General features: G+C 47.1%; 2 protein-coding genes across 2 annotated transcripts in view; both read right to left on the minus strand.

The window, feature by feature from the left end:
* Positions 1–17,211, minus strand: part of LOC126014300 (flavin-containing monooxygenase 5-like) — a 187,367-nt gene extending 170,156 nt beyond the window's left edge. Inside the window, exon 1 of the mRNA XM_049777607.1 lies at positions 17,170–17,211. The gene's annotated coding sequence lies outside the window, so the exon portion shown is untranslated. The remainder of the gene's footprint in view (positions 1–17,169) is intronic.
* Positions 1,202–16,645, minus strand: LOC126014301 (flavin-containing monooxygenase 5-like). The gene is made up of 12 exons (XM_049777608.1): positions 16,511–16,645; positions 14,919–15,107; positions 14,474–14,636; positions 13,453–13,595; positions 12,973–13,172; positions 11,923–12,272; positions 11,664–11,739; positions 11,132–11,198; positions 10,922–10,953; positions 10,285–10,580; positions 2,874–2,931; positions 1,202–1,211 (listed from the first exon to the last, which is right to left on the minus strand). The coding sequence occupies exons 1-12, from the start codon at positions 16,643–16,645 to the stop codon at positions 1,202–1,204; spliced, it is 1,719 nt and encodes a 572-aa protein (XP_049633565.1).
* Positions 17,212–20,724: the final 3,513 nt, after the last annotated feature.

A 20,724-nucleotide genomic window follows, 5' to 3' on the forward strand; every position in this document is an offset into this window, starting at 1 on the left:
CCTCCCAGAAATGGGAGGGTATTTTTTACAGGTAAGTTTACACAGAAAGAAAGGAGCTACAATCAGGATGGTAAAATAAATAAGTAAATCCTGGGGTTCATGGCAAGCTGGCAGTATCCACTTTCTTGCTCTGTCTCCCACTTGCTCGCTCATCCTTGCTGGTTCTTTCCATCCCCCTTAGTGCCCTTTGTGAACCCCTGCTCCATCTATTGCCAGACTGTCCATTGCCAGAAAGGCAGGCTTCATGGAATGCCCCTTTCTTTGATGTGGCCTCTGTGACGGGGCTGTTCCCTCTCATGCCCTGTGTGGCAACTGGCCCCTTGTAGAGCCAGGACTGCAGTTAGGGCTCCCTGGCCAAGAAACCGCTGCCAATGCCAAGACATGTGCACAAGGCCTTCTGTGAAGGATGAGCAGCTATTAAAGCATGGAGACTGCGCACAGCCATGACCATGCAAGAAAGGCACCTTCTCCTGTTCACCAGGCCCAAAAACCTGTAAGGGGTAGGCAGAGGGCCCCTTGGGACCATGAAAGGGAAGAAACACCAGAGTTGGCTGTGTCCATGGGCATGTGGCAGGTTGCAGGCAAATCCTGTTTGGGAACATCTCGGTGCTTGGAGCTGGTTTCCGAGGAGAAAAGCAGAACATTCTCAAGTGCCACCTCATAATCATGGGAATCAACCCCCAAATCCTGCCTTTATGCCCTCAACCTCTGACTCAGGTCCTGCTTTAGAAATGAAGTGCCGCATGGGAGGCAGTAAGCACATCTTACCAACATTACATTAAGTCTTATTGGTCCTGTGCAGTTGATGCCAATGTTTCTACAGTTAATTAAAGCCAGTCCACTGAGTGGTGATGTGAATTATTAAGATGAATGAATAGCGGACAGGATCTAAAGTGCTCTGAGCAGAGGGCTATGTGATGTGGGGCAGCTATACAGATAAAACTCCCCAGATGGGCAACTTCACTCCAGAAACCACCTGAGGACACAGCTCAGAAAGCTGCAAGATCATTTTTGCTGCCTAAGTCATTTATTCCCACCGGCAGTGGCATTAGGGGCAGCAAATGCAGCCACTCAAATGTTTCAGCGCAGCTGGGACCGAAAGCCATGTCAGCCAAGCACCATGCATGGGCGACCCCAAGCACGTGGGCCAGGAGAGCTGCTGCTGTCTGTGAGTATGGGAGTAGAAGCTGTGGGCTTTGGGTCAGGCCTCACTGTGGAGAAAAATTAGAAAGGAAATTAAAGTCCCTGCATATCGCCTCACAAAATGACAAGCTAGCAGCAGCATGCCCCATGATGTGTGCATGACTTCAGCTCGGAAGGGCTGACTTCATGATTCTCATCAGTCTGCTGTGAGATGAACTCTTTGATCCATTCGCTGATCCAGCTTGTATCTGGCCCATCTCCCTGGTTTTCTCTTGGATGGATGAGGACCAGCATCCCCTCTGCCCTCCCGTGTCTGTCAGGCTACTGGGATTTGCTTTGGTCAAAGCATTGTAAGTGGATGGAACAACTGTCATGGCCATGCCTTTGTTTCCCTGGTTTGTTGGTGCCAAACACAAATCTTGCCTTTGCATCCATGCTGGCATTGTCCCCCCATATGGAACTGCACCCACACACACCAACTTAGAGATACTGGAAAAGTGTTTCTGAGAAATTCAGAAGTCAGTATGGGGATGGTCACAGGATCCTTTTGTTGGTTCAATTTTCCCATTTTAAAAAATAGTCATTTTCTATTGGGACTGGAGCTACAGTATAGCAGGTAAGGTAAAGTGGCCCCAAAACAAGCAAACAAATACAAAAATAACTTTTTGGTGGTGGTAGGGTGTGGGTCCATACCCAACAGTGCTTAGATGTTACTCCTGCTTCTGTGCTCAGGAATCACTCCTGGTGGAACTTGGGGACCTTAAAGGGTACCAGGGTTCAAACCTGGGATGACCATTTATAAGGCAAACACCTCTGACCCCCACTAAAAAAGGGGGTGGGATTTGGACTTATTTTCATCCCCTCCCCTTCAGGTCATGCTTTTCTATTTCTATTTTTCTTGAGTCAAGGGTCTCCCAGGACCACTCCTGGCCATAGTGCTTGAATGCCAAAGCCCAAGGGTTTGGGGCTAAGGACAAACAGGGTTCTGCCACATGGAGATGGGTTTGTAGAGCCAGAAACCAAGCCACAGTGCTGCAGAACCCAAGCAGGGATCACTCACAGCTGCACTGTCTCCCAATCTCTCTCCCCTGCTTTGCCCAACTGAAGATGGACATACAGGAAAAAATTCCCCAAAGACAGCAGGAATACATCTAGAAGACATCTAGCTAAGGACCCAAGAACTTTCCATGAGAGCACGTCCAGCTCACCCTGGTCTAGCTGCAGAGGCAACTGCTCCCAGCAGTTGAGAAATGTTCCTTTCCCTGACCTAGTCATGCCTGAATTTCCCAAGCAAGAAGGGCAGAAGTTTGGCAATTATTCACTTTCAATCTCATCTCTGAAAATTATAGTTGCTTTCTCCACCATGCTTGAAGTTAGGTCCAAAGCCTCAGAGGGTTTTTACTCAGGATCCCACTTCCCTTAAGCCCTTAAATCCTGTTTGCAGTAATTGCCTGCTGGGGATTGGTCCTGCCTTTCCCACTGGGTCAGGAGGGAGAAGCAGGCTATACCCTTAGCTGGTCCAGGCATCCTAGTAGGTTTTTTTTTTGGGGGGGGCAGACAGAAGGTGACCCCAAGAACAGAGGTGGGCAGTGCTGGCACTGAGCTTCCCGAAGCTGATGAAGAGGCCCAAGTTCTCTAGAGCAGCTGGTGTCCTCTTCCCGCAGTGGAAGATAAATGATTTTGTCCTCTCGAGTGTTCCAGAACCGCTGAATGAAGTGGGTTTAACCCACCCAGGCCCTGCGACCACCACCAGGTGTCCATCACGGATGACAAGGTGAAAGGCTCCTCCTGGGAAGAAGGGCAATGGGATGGGAGGGGCTGAAAGGCCACAGCTAGATGCAGGAGTCCTGGGGGGCTGTGGCATGCTTCCTGTTCTTGAGGAAGGCATGCAAGAGACTCTGTCCCTCCTCTTCCTGTCCCCTTCCCTCTCTTTTCAGGAGCCTGATAGACCAGGTATTCATGTGGTTTTCACCAGGGTTTTGTGTGATGGGGCCACACCCCAATCACGCATGCAACTGAATCTCAATTTCGCTGCCCAAGCACCTGTCAGAATTTTGATGACTCAGGAACTTTCAAGGGTGGGAAAGCCTTTTCTTGCCTCTTAATCCATCGACTTTTTAACCTGGTGCTTAGATGAAACTACCTCTGAGGTACTCTAAGCCCTTTCTCATTTCTTACAAATATAATGAACCCGATCTTCTGGGCAGGGTGGCTCCCAGGATAAGCTTTTTTAATAATGGCCAAGAGGCCCTGTTCCATCCCCCCCCTCCCCGTATCCTAGTTACGGCTGATGACTGTGTCCGGGGCCAACAGATTTCCCTTCTTGATGATTTTGGTCTGACAAGCATGACAACTTAGAGGGAGATTGCTGTACAGGTCAATCACCCCAAGTACTCATCCACAGGCCCACTCACATGTGGGGTGAACAGGTCCAAGGGCTTAATACCCATTTATTGTTCATAGACACATGCCAACCAACCCAGGTGTGCTCCCCATCAAAAAACTAAATAAACTAGGAAATTGAGCTGTACACTTCCTTAAACAGGGCCCAGTTCTGAGACTCTGGGACTTTTTTTTTGGGGGGGGGGCACACCCAGTGATGTTCAGGGGTTACTCCTGGCTATGTGCTCAGAAATTGCTGGGGGACCATATGGGACTCCGGGGGATCAAATCTCTGTCCATTCTAGGTCAGCTGCATGCAAGGCAAACGCCCTCCCTCTGCGCCACCACTCCAGCCCTACACTGGGACGATTTGTCTGTTCTGTTCCTCTGTGTTAGTGGCCTCTGTGAAAGCTAATGACAGAGAACAAAGTCAGGTGAGCATGCCACTCAGGAAAGGGACTAGCAGAGCCTGAGAATGATCCCTAGAAAAGAGGAAAATCAGAACCATGCAGGGGGCTACCAACACTGCCAGCCCAGGAAGTGGCAATAGTGGTTCCGGGCCCCACCCATGTGAATAGTAATAAATTCTGCGAAGTGTCTTGGGATCCACAACCTCGGGTAGGGGGAGACAGGTGTATGGAGGAGGAGCAGATAGCAAGATGTCTAGACAATGCAGTGGAAGCAGGAACTCTGAGTTTGCAAATTCATGCTAAGGTCTCCATGTCACTTGGGACAATTTATGTGCTTGCTTCATAGACGCTAATGGCTATGATTCCTTGGCTGGCACTACAGAGCCATTACTATCAGCAACTGTGTGCAAGGGGTGGTGGTGGGGATGTCTCTCACCATGCCTATTGGCTACACTCTGTAGCCATTCAAATAAACTGCAAAATAGAGGCTTATAACTTGTGAAATGAAACATGCTTGAAGTGATAGTCCTACTTGGAGGGATAAGAAGCAGGGAGAGAGTTTTCATGATGAAGTACTAACACAGTTTCATGCTTCTCGTAGGGCTTACCTTACTGCAGGGATCAGTACAACAGATGGGACAGAATCGGCTATTTAATTTTAAAAAACAATGAAAAGCACCTGATTCTTCCCCTTTTATAGGAGGCTCAGAGTTTTTTCTTTAGAAGACAGCTGTCTCAGTGCTGGCGGGGATGTGAAGAGAAAGGAACTCTTTTTCACTGCTGGTGGGAATGCTGTCTAGTTCAATCTTTATGGAAAGCAATATGAAGATTCCTCCAAAAACTGAAAATTGAGCTCACATACAATCCAGCTACACCACTCCTAGCAATATACCCTAGGAACACAAAAATACAATAAAATAATCGCTTCCTTACACCTATATTCATTGCAGCACTATTTACTATAGCAAGACTCTGGAAACAACCAAGATGCCCTTCAACAGATGAATAGCTAAATAAACTGTAGTACATATACACAATGGAATATTATGCAACCATCTGGAGAGATGAAGTCATGAAATCTTCCTATACATGGATGTACATGGAATCTATTATGCTGAGTAAAATAAATCAGAGGGAAAGAGAAAGCTGCAGAATGGTCTCTCTCATCTATGGGTTTTAAGAAAAATAAAAGACATTCTTGCAATAATTTTCAGAGACAAAAGAGATGAAGGCTGGAAGATGCAGCTCATGACATGAAGCTCACCACAAAGAGTGATGAGTGCTGTTAGAGACATAATTACATTGAGAACTATCCTAACAATGTGAATGAATGAGGGAAGTAGAAAGCCTGTCTTGAGTACAGGTGTGGGTGGGGTGGGGAGGAGGGAGATTTGGGACATTCGTGGTGGGAATGTTGCACTTGTGAAGGGGGTGTTCTTTACATGACTAAAATCATACAACTACAATCATATTTATAATCACGGTGTTTAAATAAAGATTTAAAAAGTAATGGAATGGGGCCGGAGAGATAGCATGGAGGTAAGGCGTTTGTCTTTCATGCAGAAGGTCGGTGGTTCGAATCCTGGCATCCCATATGGTCTCCTGAGCCTGCCAGGGGTGATTTCTGAGCATAGAGCCAGGAGTAACCCCTGAGCGCTGCTGGGTGTGACCCAACAACCAAAAAAAGTAACGGACAAACAAACAAACAAACAAAAAAGACAGCTGTCTGCAAGCTGTTGCTGTAGCCATACCATGATCACTTCAGCATGGTAGACACTGCGCTACCTCAGTAAGAGCTGGTTGTGGGGGCAACATTCTTCACCTGCTCACTTGCTGGGTGCGGCCACTGTTTTTGGAAAAATGCATTTGTCAAGTCTAAGCTAGAGTGGCTGGATTTGGGTGTGTTTGTGTGTGTTTAGGGCCACACCCAATGGTGTGGGCCTCTGTGCTTAACGACCACTCCTGGCACAGGCTCAGGGACCACTAGGGATGCTGTATAAAATCCAATCAACCAGAAGGCAAGGCTAGGCAAACAGGATCCCAGCTGTACTGTAGCTGCAGCTCCTAGAATGGCTTGATTGAAGTGTGTTAGTTTTGCTTTGTTTTGTTTTGGGCCACACCTGGAGGCATTCAGGGGTTACTCTTGGTTCTGACTCAGAAATTACTCCTAATGGGCTCAGCAGACCATGTGGGATGATGTGAATCAAACCTGGGTCAGCATGGCCTCATGCAAGGCAAACACCTTACTGCTGTGCCATCATTCAGGCCCCAAGTTTCTTAGTTTTGACTTCCAGGAAGCAGAGACCAGATGTAAAGACATCCGGAGGTGAGACAATGGGTGAAAACTGATGCTAGAAAGCAGGAGACTAGAGCTCAGAAAATAAAGGGATAAAGATTTTTGACTGTGCCATGAGTTCCAGAAAGCTAGCTAATACTCAGGTTATGAGCGAAGGTTATAACAGAAGCATGGATGGTCCCTGTGGCCACCTTTACACATGCATCACTGGAGGAACCATGGACCTTCATGTATGTGCAGAGTGACAGGCCAGAGGGAGCCACTGGCTTTCTACAAACACAGACATGAAACTAGTTGACAGCATGAGCTCATGGCTGGTCTGCCTGGCCAAGTTCAGCCATGCTGCCTCCTTGAATGCAGCCAATATCTCACCATGAGATTTTTTCTCCCTCCCTGCCCCCATCTCCTTTCTCCTTCTCCCTCTCCTTCTCCATCAATTGAGATAGATAAATATATGTTTATGCCTATCTTTGGTTTATGGGCCACACTTGGAAGTACTCAGAAGTTACTCCCAGATCTGCACTCCAAAATCACCCCTGGCAGGTTCAAGGACCCTATGGGATGCCAGGGATTGAACTCAGGTCAGCCATTTACAAGGCAACCCCCACCCACTGTGCTATCACTCTGGCCTCCTTATGCCTATCTTTATTTATAGGTATCTTCCAATTGCTTCTATCCCTATGTGCTGGATATTTGCCAAACCCTAGTGAACACATTTATTCACTCAATAAAAGACTTGTGAGATAAAGCGAGCACAGTCCTGTATACTCCAGGCCAAATCTGCCAAGGGATGTGGAACAGGATCTTTGACATGAAGATACTATTTATTCTATGGTATTAACTAGAACAGAATGGAGCGATCTACTTACATTGATGTTCAGAAACTAATAAGGGGATTAAGAAGTATGCAATGGATACTTGGGTTCCTTATTATAATGATTCAAAAGAATTAAATGAACTGGTTTCTTCTATAGCAGGTGTGGTTTGGCCTCAGGCGCCCTACTCCAATGGAGAATTTCCTTCCAATTTGGCCTGAATATTCAGAGAAGTTCAGAGAAAGAAGCCAGCAGAGTATGTGGACAGGCTGTGATGCTTCCACACACAGTTTAAAAAGTCAGGCTCTGGAACCAAACAATGTGCATGTAGAAATGAATTTGCTGGTGCCTAACTCAGAGCCACTTTAGGGGAAGTGCAGAGATTTCGTGAAGCTGTTGAGTGAGGTTCCTTATAACCCTTTTAAACCTGAAGTCTGTGTCATCTGATATTAGTTCAGGCCACACAGCCTTTTTTATGGAATTATTTGCTTGAAGGATCATCTCTAGCCTTTAACTTTGAGTGTGTATTGCTATGTTTATTTCAATATGTTTCTTGCAGGCAGCAAAATGCTGAGTGAGGTTCCTGCATGGATTTGTGTCACACATAACCTTCTCACGTTTTCCCTAAAGTTCACCAAAAGCTATCTCTGCATGGTCAGATACTGACCTCAGTTCTGGGTTTCTGGGTTCCCTCACACATGGGTCTCTAAAAAAGAGAGGTAAACTGGAGATGGAAAAGTTAGCCAAGACTATAATTTAAACTTTATGGCTGACAAAGAAAAAGTGGCCATTGAGAAAATTAAATGAGCTTCAACCTTGCAGAGTTTATAGTGTAGCTTGAAGTTTAAATGCTGATGTGAGACTCTGAGTCTGTTTTCCTCCTATAATCCTCGAGTGCTCCTGGACTCAGTGAGAGATCATTTGCTGCCCCTCCAATAGTAACATTATTGCTGCTGGTTTGTTCCTCTTTGTATGTTTTGGGTTTTTCAGGTTTTTGTTTTTATTTTTGTTTGTTTGTTTGTTTTGATTTTTTGGGCTATACCCAGTAACGCTCAGGGGTTACTCCTGGCTAGGTGGTCAGAAATTGCTCTTGGCTTAGCGATGGAACCTCAGTCTGTCCTAGGCTAGTGCTCGCAAGGCAGATGCCTTACCTCTAGCACCACCGGCTCCGCCCCCTCTTTGAATGTTAATCTAGACTTGATTATCTAGATTTATCCAGATAAATATTCTAGACTTTATGTACAGTACCCAACAGAAAACAGCCAGGACACTATAGAAACAACTGGGTATGCTGTGTTCCAATAAAACTTTATTGACTAAACAGGAAGGACATGGTTGGGCTGGAGGTGCCTGGGAGAAATGGGACTGCTGACCCTTGGTATAATTTTGTGTTTATCTTCTCTGCTTAGTATCTGCCTTGTGGGACCATGTAGAGTTTAACTCATTTCTCACAGATGTCAAAAAGTGTTTTATTTGGGCTTTGTTTCCTTAACCACATTTTAGGGGGGTTGGTTGATTTGCTTTGGGGGGGCACATTAAGTGGTGCTCAGGGATCACTTCAGCGGTGCTCAGGAGACCATAAGGGGTTCTGGAGATTGTTTTGTTTTGTTTTGTTTTGTTTGGGTCACACCCGGCAGTGCTCAGGGGTTACTCCTGGCTGTCTGCTCAGAAATAGCTCCTGACAGGCACGGGGGACCATATGGGACACCAGGATTCGAACCAACCACCTTAGGTGCTGGATCGGCTGCTTGCAAGGCAAACGCCGCTGTGCTATCTCTCCGGGCCCGGGTTCTGGAGATTGAACTAAGGTTGGCCGATTGCAAGGCAAGATCCTTTCCCATTGTACTATCACTCCAACTCCTAGGGTTTTCATTTCTGAAGATTTTCAGTGTGTTTTCTCCTTCTCTTTTGCCTGACATCTAGAAAACCATTAGTTTTATTCTGCAGCCTGTCTTTCCTTCAATCTAAACTTTACTCAGATCTTTCTCCTTCTGATATATATTTCTCAAATCATCACAGCTCATCTGTCTTGGTAGAATTTTATCTCTTTTTGTAGCAAAGTGATATTCCAGTGTGTGTGTGTGTGTGTGTGTGTGTGTGTGTGTGTATACCACCTATTCTTAGTACTCTCTAGAACTAAAACAAAATAATGTTTGTTTCTTTTTTTGTTTGTTTGTTTGTTTTTTGGCCCACACCCCGTGGTGCTCAGGGGTTACTCCTGGCTGTCTGCTCAGAAATAGCTCCTGGCAGGCACGGGGACCATATGGGACACCAGGATTTGAACCAACCACCTTTGGTCCTGAATTGGCTGCTTGCAAGGCAAATGCCGCTCTGTTATCTCTCCAGGCCCTAATGTTTGTTTCTTAAGTTCTATTTTTTCATCTTTCCACTTATTGGCACATTCTGTACACTAAAAATAAAAAATACAAATATCTCAATAACACCAGATATAATCTTCTAGGGCAGTGGTGCAAGCGGTAAGGTATCTGCCTTGCCCGCACTAGCCTAGGACGGACGTAGGTTCGATCCCCTGATGTCCCATATGGATTCAAGCCAGGAAAAACTTCTGAGCACACAGCCAGGATTAACCCCTGAGCATCACCAGTGTGGCCAATAAACACAAAAGGAAGGAAGGAAGGAAGGAAGGAAGGAAGGAAGGAAGGAAGGAAGGAAGGAAGGAAGGAAGGAAGGAAGGAAGGAAGGAAGGAAGGAAGGAAGGAAGGAAGGAAGGAAGGAAGGAAGGAAGGAAGGAAGGAAGGAAGGAAGGATCTGCTATGTAACCGAGTGTCCACAATTCTGTAGCATGTGAGACTACTGAGTGGATTTTTGGAGGACGTCCTTTTATTGTTACTGTTCCAGGGCATGGGAAAAGGTGCTTCTCTCAGCCTACACTTTAGATGCAAAGAGCTTACTTGGAAGGAGAGCTGAGGAGAACTTGGCATAACTGATAACATGTTCTGTCAGAAATTCAGCAGATACCTTTAAAGAAAACTTCCCCACAAAACTCCTCATTGGCAAGCTCTACTGGGAGCAACCTGCTGTCTCATGGATGGTCCTTACATAAGAACATTTGAGATTGTTAACCATTTTGTGGCATCCTAAATCAAACACACGCTCCTGCTCAGCCTCTTAATTAGTGTGCACCTCAGTAAGCTGAGAATGTAACCTTGATGACAGGAGAGTCATTGTTGGGTGATGAGCAAAACAAGAATTAAAAGGAGAAAGACTGCACTGAGACCTTTCAGCCAAAAGGACCCGGAAGAGGACTGGTCACCAGAGAGAGTGCGGGTCCTCAGGGGCCTGAAAATCCGCTTTCGCTGGGTGAGAATAGCTTCACGAGCCCCAGTCCACTTGCCAGGCCCTTGGAGTCGATACTGGTAAGCTGTGCATGGACCAAAGAAAACTTCCTTGGCTAGCTGGGGATCCCACAGCCAGAGGAAGAACAGGTTGGGTTTCACCCCAATTTCCACAGCAATCTCATCCATGTACTCCACATACTGAACACGGCGTGTGTCCCGAGGGCTCTCGAGATATCTGAAACCAAACAGGGGCCACTGTGTGAGCAACCACAGCTCCTTGGCATGAGCAGGAAAAGGAGGGGAGGTGATGGAATCCACAGGGCAAGGGATTCAGAACCATGCAGTTCCTCCAGGAAGTGAGAGAACAAAGGAGTTCCTAGTGGGTCACCCACAACCAGGAATTTGGCATAAGCCACCCAAATACTCAGAAGACACTTGTCTTCCCAACTTGGACCCTTCCAAAAAAGTAATTCTAGGAGAGTTTCAAAAGATGTTGTTTTTATGGCTGAACTTTTCTTTCCCTAAGCCCTGTGCTTTTGCCCTGAACTGGTTCCCAATTGGAAAGTCATTTCTCACCTCATGGTCAAATTGACCATGAGACCTTTGACCTATGAGTTATGGGGGCCAGTTAGTTGGTCTACACGACCTACATTTTGATTTTCATCGATAACCAGGTGTGAAGTGACTAAGCACTTCATCCCATCCTCTCAACCAAAGTCAACAGGTAGCTCTGATTTCAGACAGATGCCTTTGATCATCGAGAACATGTCGCAACATCCACCTCACAACATCCACCTCGTAGTGCCTCCATCGGCCCCTGCTGAGTGGGGATGGATTATAGCCCATGGAGCTGCTGAGGAACACATTTCCATTAAGAGGCTTTAAAACAAGCCGTCAAACCTTGGACCTCTCATCAGTATTTTAATCTGACTCTGTAGTATCTGCCAAGTCATTCTCCATGTGTTCCTTTCTAGTGTCTCCAAAGAGGAGACATGGGCCCTTCATTTCATCTCACGTTCTGGTGAGATGCTGACATCTCCTACACTCAGAAGCACATGCTGTATGTAGCTAAAGCTCCAGTGCTGATCTTGAATCCTGATCCTGAGGTCTCTCTGGAGGTGAGGGGGCATGCTCCCAGGGGCATACAGTCATGTGGTCCCTGCAGGGCAGTTCCCTAAATCTCCAGCAAGGGGAACATTATGGAATGAGAGCGAATTGGAAAGTTGAAACCCCTGTAGGCCAACAGCCCAGAGCTCAGTGAGGGAAAGATAAGAAATGGCCAAGGGCAGAAGCTCGGACTCAAGGAAGCCAGACTTACTCTCTTTGTTGGAACTTCTGTCTTGTCTTTCTGATGTCGGCCATCATGCACCGCTCTGAAGGTAGCTGGCTTTCACCTAGGAGGGAGAGCAAACCCTTAGGTCTGGTCAAGGGAGAAGGTGGCATTCAGGAAGGACAAGGGGGACAAGATGGAAGGTGGGAGACAACATTGGAATTACTTTGAAATCGACCTGTAGGAGTGATTTACAGCTGAGAGCTCTTGCTCACCCCAACACCCCATTGCCTGAGCAAACACATACCCTTGAAGACTTTGGCCGCCCAGCGGCTCTGCATCTCTGAAGTGGGGATGGTAGCACCCACTGGCTGCAGGATGCCAATGAAGGCCAGTGTTGATTTCTCCAGATGTGGTGGAAAGACAAACTTGAACATGGAGCGCTGGCTGTCCAGCACCTGGGGGTCCTGCTCCAGGAAGGGGAAGGAAAAGGTGTAGCCCGTGGCGAAGATGACCACGTCCACTGCCTCCTCTGTGCCATCTGCAAAGGTGACTGAGGTCTCCGTTAATTCGCGGATGTCAGATTTCATTAGGATCCGGCCTGAGATGATGTGGTTTGGAAGATCGTCACTCATAGCAGCCTGATGACTGAGGAAGCTAGAGAACATCAGAAAGAGAGGAAATGGAAGGGATACAAGAGGTCATGTGCGCCGTCTGTGAAGGGTTACCCTGAGCGAGCTGGAAAGGAAAGAACCAAAACACCCAGCACTGGCCTGTGACACCTGTCGTTTCTGCTAGATCTGTATGACAAATATGAGCCATGAAACTGTCCCTAAGTACATCTAGGCTGCAGAGACCAGTTTGTAATCCCTATTCAGACCCGAAAGAACTACTGGGGAGACAGACAGACAGACAGACAGACAGACAGACAGACAACAATGTATAACTTGGCATGCAGGAACATTGGGTACAAACCCAGCTCAAGAGAGGTCCCCAGATCACTGTTAAGGGAAACTTCTGAGTACCTAGTCAGGAGTAGCCCCAAAACTGCAAGGTGTGAGTCCCCTAGAGAGAAAATGTATAGCTGCCGCTAAGTCACATGACAGCCAGAGAGGCAGGAGGCAGGAGGGTGCAAGGTGGCTGCTTTTTCCCTGTGCCACTAACATGTGTTTGGGACCTTTATATGCCTCAGACCTTCATTTGCAGACCTCTGCCCACAGACCTCACCATGGGCCCACATTTTGGGTCCTCCATGTGCTGCTGACCTGTTTGAGTGCCTCTGTCTGCCCAGAGACTTCAGTTTGAGGGCCTCTGTAAGCCCATGGACCTGTGTTTGGGGCCTCCATGTGCTGCTTACCTATGTTTGGGCTGCAGGCCATAGTTGAGGTGGCTGAAGCGCTTGTTCAGTTTCCACTCTGCCCATTTGTTGATGATGAACTTGGGGCAGATGTTGCTGAGGAACCAATTGAAGCGTGTGAAGAGAGCAACGTCGATGGGTATCCCATAATCCCAGACGCGGTTCCACACCCAGGTGCCCCGCCGGGTGCTGAGGAACACCTGGAGAGGAGGTCGGGTGTACAGTGGGTGTGGGTGGCCAGCCCTCTCCCCAGGCCCCTCCACTCAGCTCGTGAGACTCAGGTGAAGAGTTTACTCAAATCAGTAACTCCCTGCCAGTGCTCAGGGGGGAATCTAGGTTCATCCCAAGAAACTAAGCTGATCAGGAAAGTTCAGTGCTTGGGCCCAAGATCACAGCCAAGGGGATTGCTCTGTTCTGCGAATTGGTCTTGGGTCCCACCAGAGTCAGTACACCCAGTCCCTGAGCTCTGGTTCCACAAACCTGCTCAGCCACGTGGCTGAGCTCAACGGCCAGATCCACACCCGAGTTCCCCACGCCGACCACCACGATCCTCTTGCCCCGGAATTTCTCAGGGGTCTTGTACTCCCGGCTGTGAAGATACTGGCCTTGGAACCTCGAGATTCCTGTGGGCAGAACAGTCACGGCTTGGCTGCTTTCCTGTCTCCCAGGAGCCCTCAGCATCCAGGGACTCGCTGAGAGTGTCTGGAAGCTGGTCCCATGGACTCTGTGTCTGTCTCTGACCATAGGGGGTGTAAGGCAAGGAAGATCTGGGCCCAAAGTGCCACACGAAACTGTGCTCTCTCGTTCTCTCTCTCTCTTTCTCTCTCTCTGTCTCTCTGTGTCTCTCTGCCTCTGTCTATGTTTCTTTCTCTCTCTCCCCCCACCCTTTCTTTCTGCCAGGCACTTGATATGCTCCATGGCTTAGATTGAATTTAGCCCTGCCGTAGACACTCTAACTAGTCCTGCAGTCCAGACTGAGCCTGTGCGTGTCTCTGTGTGTGTGTTTGTATGTGTGTGTTTATGTGTGTGAGATGCATCCCCATCTTTCCCCCCAGATCTTAGTCCTTGGGAGTCAGCCTCACGCTTGGGACTCAAAACTGAGAGGAACATACATTTTGACATTGGTGACCTCGAATTTTTCCCTGTCTACCTTCACAGGGACCTCACATGTGGCACACAGAAAAGACTGTGCCAGGGGTATCCACTCAACTAGGGCTTCTGGGAGCTTCTGTGCCAAGGGGATGCCACTTTAAATTCTCAGTCTTCTCCCCAACTTTGCACTCCCCTGCAAGTACTTAGCCCACCGACTTTTGCACCTGAAAATATTTGGGGCTGTTAGACTGGATAAACTACCCCCAGAATCGTCCATGCTGCTGGGGCAAACTCCAGGCCCTTCCACACCACTAGGGCAAACCCCAGGCTCACCTGCACTGCTGTGCATGCCCTAGACCCACCCCCCACCAGAATGTACCCCAGGCACTCCTGGGCTACTTGGGCATACCTGGAAAGCTCTGCAGGGGCAGCACAGGATCCGTGTAGAGGCCGGTGCACACCATCACCCCGTCAAACACATGGTTCTCCAGCTCGCCCTCTACTTCCACCACCACATCCCACCGTCCCGAGTTGGAGAAGTCTGGGCAGCGCCGCACACTGCGAACCTTGGACTGGGAAAGGGGTCCTTTTAGGTGACAGCCTCACTCCCCAGCTACCCGCCTACCTGGGGAACCCCAGAGATCTATGGGGATGGAGGGAGAACCATCCTCTTTTAGAGGAGTGCAAGAAACAGGGTGCAGAAGACACACAACCCTAGGAGGCTTTATGAAGATGCTAGTTACCTGCAACTGTGGCCTCCTCACTCCTCACCAGGGTGAGCTATGTGTCAGGGTGTTCCAGCCCCTACTGTGCCCCCACCTTAACTCCCGCCCATGCTCTGTCCCAATTTGTACCAGGAAGTGTATGTGCTGGCGAAGGTGAAAGTGGGCGATGTACATGCGCAGGTAGTCCATGAGCTTGGTGTTGTGCATATAGTTAGGAAAGGCAGCAGGGAATGGGAAGTCGCTGTAGGAAGTCATCTCCTTGGACGTGTTGGTGGTAGCTGAACGGTAGATGCTTGGTCGGCAATCTTCCAGGGTCTCCTGCCAAGGGCAGGTGATGGGGACTAGGCAGAGCTCTTCCAGGGTAAGAGCAGGGCACTGTCCTCACCCATTCCCAAGATAGAGATTATCATTCCAGGGCATAGTGCCCATAGTGTTAACAGAAAACACAGGACAAGGACTGAGGAAAGAAGGTGAGAATATGAGAGGATACAGGCCCAAATTTGCAGGGAACAGAGTTCAGGGTCAGACAGGCTACTGTGAGTGATGCCAGGAAGAAAAGGTAGTACAAACACACAGGACTCTTATTTCTCTCCCTTCTTGGTAATAAAGGGGTACCTAGTTTTTATAATGACAGAACCCTCTATTCACAGGTATCACTCCCCAAATTCTAAATTCACCCTATAAAGTGCCTCTTGGTCGGTTTATCTCTTTGCAATTGATGTATCCATTTATCCATACTTTTATCATCATTTATTATTTTGCAGAAGGCATACCCAATGATGTTAAAGGATCATTCATAATTGGGCTTAGGGGACCATGTAGGTTGCAGGGCATTGACGTGTGTGATTTCATGCAAGGCAGGCACTGTAACCACTCTTATATCGCTCCTGTCCATTTATCCATTCTTTCATATTTTCAAACACCCATACATTTATCCTTTCTCCTATCCACTCTTCCACCTAGCCTTCTATTCTACCTTGCATCCATCCACCATTCCTGCCATCTATCCATCCTTTCATTGATCCATTCTTCCATCCATTCCTCCATCCACCATTAGTTCATCCTTCCTTCCATCTCCCCATTTGTTTTTTGGTTTTTGGGTCACACCTGGCAGGACTCAGGGGTTACTCCAGGCTCTGTGCTCAGAAATCGCTCCTGTCAGGCTCAGGCAACCATATAGATGCCAGGATTCGAACCACTGTATGTCGTGGATTGGCTACATGCAAGGCAAATACCCTACTGCTGTGCTATTTCTCTGGCCCCTATATCTCTATCCTTTCATCCATCCATTCCTTCTTTCATACAGTATTCCATCCACCATTCATTCAACCTTCCTTCCATCATTCCACCAACCCATTCATGCATCTATACTTTGCTGCATGCAATATAAACAGCCTTTCATAGTCACAGGCTGATTTAGTCCTGAGACACACATTCTTACCCTGTCTTATAACCAGAGACACACATAGCATACAGCACCTTTGCACTTATTCACTACACCTGTTTTTATGTGTGTGTTTTCATCAGTGAGTGGTCCTGAAGTCATGTAAGATGGACTCTGAAGAAAGGACTGACTAAATACCCTCTGGGGAATGGAGAGAGGGATGAGAAATCCAAGCATAAGGGGGCTTCTTCTAAGAAAAGATAATTGTATGCAGGTGGGTGAGGAGACACCAGCATGGCCATTTTGGACATTTGAGGACATGGTGGCTCACACCTACCTCATACCGCCACAGGCCACCAATGTCACTGCTTTCTTCAAAGCAAGTTGGTTCCAGCCCCTCCTCCAGGCAGCATTTGATGGCCCCCAGGCCGCTGACCCCTGCACCAATCACAGCAATCTTCTTTCCTGGCATCTCAACTTCTGTGGGTAGTGGTTGGTACAAAGAGGTTGGCCACTTCCTTCAGGACATATACTTTAGCACCTCCCCTGCATGCAGAACAGTTCCTTCCCTGCCCTTCCTCCTTCCCTATCCTTCCTCCCTTCTTTCCTCCTTCCCTACATTTCTTCCTTTTCTTATTATTGGCTCCCTTTCCTTCCTTCCTTCCTTCCTTCTTCCCTTCCTTCCCTCCTTCATTCCTCTCTTCTCTCCTTCCCTTCCTCCCTCCTTTCTATCATCCATATTCAGTGGATTCCTGCTATTCCTAGTGAACAGGTGAGATCATAGAGAGAGAGAAGTGACCGCCCTGGGACAGACAGTCCAGAGAGGAGGAGGTGACAGAGGGGCCACATTTTTGCTCTATGAGTCAGAGAAAAGCAAGTCGAAGACTAAGGTTCTCACTGCAGCCACTGAGAGGGCTATTTCACCACAAGGACCACAGGGTACACAGCCTCTCTTCCTGCCTCTCCGGTCGAGGTGGCTCTTCTCACACAGTTTAGCCTTTGCAAGTAGAGGATTCCTAAGAGTTCCTGAGGACACACACTTCCCTGGGGGTGGCAGACCTCTGGCCTGCAATTCAGCAAGTCTGAGTCCTAGTGGGACATAAGAACATTGAGCACAGGTACCTTGGGATCACAGAGCATCCATGTCAGCTAAGCCTGGTAAGCTCTGTTTTAGGATAAGCCCTGGCTGCTCCTTGAAATTTTTCCAGGGGCTTTACAGAATGCATTTACCCATTAGCAAGTGTCCCCCTCTATGGAACTGTCCTTCCTCTGCCTGTGTTTCCCAGAACTTAGCAGGGCACAAATGCAGGTGAAATCGCCAGGAAAGACAGAGGGGAAATTGCCAAAATGCACAGATGAGAAGTATTGCACTTCTTTGCCTGCACAAGAGACCCACACACCAAAAGTCTATTTCCTAATGCTCGGGCTATTATGTTTCCATGTGGATAGATAAGTTTGTTTGAGAAAACACCTTTCAAATGCCAGACTCATCCAGTCAAATACTTTTCTCCAGGGTATTGGGATTCTTTGTTGAAACACATACCTTTTGATTTAGTATATGAGGGGTGTGTCCTTATTTCCCCTCACTTCTCCACCAGTTCCCACTTAAACTCGAGTCCAAATTCATCTGCGCATCTACCCCTTCCTTTGTTAAAAAATAATGTTAAAATGAGGTGCCAAAGCGGTGGTGCAAGCAAGCGGTAAGGCATCTGCCTTGCAAGCGCTAGCCTAGGACAGACTGCAGTTTGATCCCTGGCATCCCATATGGTCCCCCAGGCCAGGAGAATTTCTGAGCGCATAGCTAGGAGTATCCCCTGCGCATCACCAGGTGTGGCTCAAAAACCAAAAAAAAAAAGTATAAAAAATGATAAAATGAAATAAACCCTGAGCCTGGGTAGCAGCTCCCACTGCCCCAGCCTAGTCTCTGGATGAATCCTGAGTTGTTTTTTCTTCCTGTTGTCTGAAATCATGCCAATTCACAGCCTTTTACTTTAAAATGACATGTACAGAACATGAGGGTATTTGCTTAATCGTGGGATGAAATTACATGAACTAAAACCTAGATAAGTACAGCAGGGAGAGTGAAGTGAGAGCAGGGAGAGGCAAGTGCCTCCCCCACCTGCCCAAGTTCAATCTCCGCATCCCATATGCTCCCCTGAGCAGCACCAAGAGTGATTCTAAGTATCTGAGAATTGCCAGATTGGTGCAAAAAAAATTAAATTAAAAACTGACAAGTGCTATGAAGCCCTGGCATCTTGAGGAAGTAACACTCACTTGTGCAGTTGCGGGCAGTGAGAGTGGTGGCTGGTGGAGTGCTGGCTCCAGATGGCTGGTCTGCCAGGAAGATGCCTGGTCCTCAGTTCTCCTGCACAGCACCAACTAGCCCCTTGGGAGTTTTATGTGCTGCCCACTGGACCCAAACTCCTCCCCGTGGCATTCTGACTGCAGAGTGGGGTTCAGGTGAGGTGACTGGCATGGGGTCAAATTTTTCTATCTCCAGTAATTGTGTTGTTCTCACGATGTCTAATTAAAGCAGGGATATACAGAAGCCCGGGAGGAACTCAGGCTGAGTCAGGCTTTGAGGACCCATTTCTCAGCTCTAAGCTCTGTGGTCTCCGTGACGAGCCGGGGCATTTCGTGAGGACCAAAAATGTTCAGCACACCCAGTCCTTGCAGGGACACTGCACACAGACTGCAATCATAATTGTAGAGACTGCAATAATATTTAATTGGTGAAGAATATTGGTGAAGAAACCAGCCACACAACAGTACACTGTTGAACCAAGTAAAGGTTCAAAGTTTGTCACCCCTTCCAAGGTAGGGCCAGAGCAATAGTACAGCAAGGAGGGCTAATGTCTTACATATGGCCAACCAATGTTTGTCCCTGTGCAGTTGGCTGGTGGAGCACTGGCTCCAGATGGCTGATCTTCTGGGAAGACAGCCGGTCCTTAGTTTTCCTGAGCATATGGCTTCCCATATGGTCCAAGAGAGAACCCTGAACATTGCCAAGTATGGCCTCAAAACAAGCAAACAAAAAACTTCCCAAACTCATGCACCCATTTGTGCCCACTCTAACTTCATGCTGACTCTAACTTCCTCCTTAACCCCTGAGATGTGCCACGACCACCAGACTGTTCCTGACAAGTTCGCAGGACTTTTCTCTTTTTTTTTTTTTTGCAAATTTAACAAGATTTATTGATATTACCTTCAAATATGTCCCTTTTTTCAGGTACACATATACTAATTTATTTATTTACAATGAAATGGTCAACATAAGTTTTTCTAATATCAGTCGACATATAGTAACATTATTTTTCTTGTGATAATAACTTTTAAAAATATTTCTTAAGGGGCCCGGAGAGATAGCACAGCGGCATTTGCCTTGCAAGCAGCCGATCCAGGACCAAAGGTGATTGGTTCGAATCCCGGTGTCCCATATGGTTCCCCGTGCCTGCCAGCTATTTCTGAGCAGACAGCCAGGAGTAACCCCTGAGCAATGCCGGGTGTGGCCCAAAAACAAAAAAAAAATTTTTTTTTCTTAAGCTACTTGCAATTATGCAATACAATATTATTGACTATAATCACTAAGCTATACTTTACATCCTCATGATATACAATTTTAATTAAAATTCCATACATTTAATCTTCCCTCATCTGTTTTGTCTTTCCAAATTCTCTTTTCAGTGTTGTTTATGTAGTTTGTGTCCTTGGATACTGTAAAAATACTGCAATGAATATGATTGTACATATATCTATTTTTCTTTTTTTAATTATCTTTATTTAAACACCGTGATTACAAAAATGATTGTAGTTGTATGATTTCAGTCATGTAAAGAGCAGCCCCCTTCACCAGTACAACATTCCCACCACAAATGTCCCAAATCTCCCTCCTCCCCTGTACTCCTCCCACCCACACCTGTCCTTGAGACAGGCTTTCTACTTCCCTCATTCATTCACATTGTTAGGATAGTTCTCAATGTAGTTATTTCTCTTAATGCACTCATCACTCTTTGTGGTGAGCTTCATGTCATGAGCTGCACCTTCCAGCCTTCATCTCTTTTGTCTCTGAGAATTATTGCAAAATTGTCTTTCATTTTTCTTAAAACCCATAGATGAGTGAGGCTACTCTGCGTCTTTCTTTCTCCCTCTGACTTATTTCACTCAGCATCATAGATTTCATGTACATCCATGTATAGGAAAATTTCATGACTTCATCTCTCCTGATGGCTGCATAATATTCCATTGTGTATATGTCCTACAGTTTCTTTAGACACTCATCTGTTGAAGGGCATCTTGTTTGTTTCCAGAGTCTGACTATTATAAATAGTGCTGCAATGAATATAGGTGTGAGGAAGGGATTTTTGTATTGTAGTTTTGTGTTCCTCGGGTATATCCCTAGGAGTGGTATAGCTGAATCATATGGGAGCTCAATTTTCAGTTTTGGAGGAATCTCCATATCGCTTTCCATAAAGGTTGGACTAGACGACATTCCCACCAGCAGTGAAAAAGAGTTCCTTTCTCTCCACATCCCCCCCAGCACTGCTTGTTCTC

Source organism: Suncus etruscus, chromosome 7, assembly GCF_024139225.1.
Source record: "Suncus etruscus isolate mSunEtr1 chromosome 7, mSunEtr1.pri.cur, whole genome shotgun sequence".
Classification (NCBI taxonomy): domain Eukaryota; kingdom Metazoa; phylum Chordata; class Mammalia; order Eulipotyphla; family Soricidae; genus Suncus; species Suncus etruscus.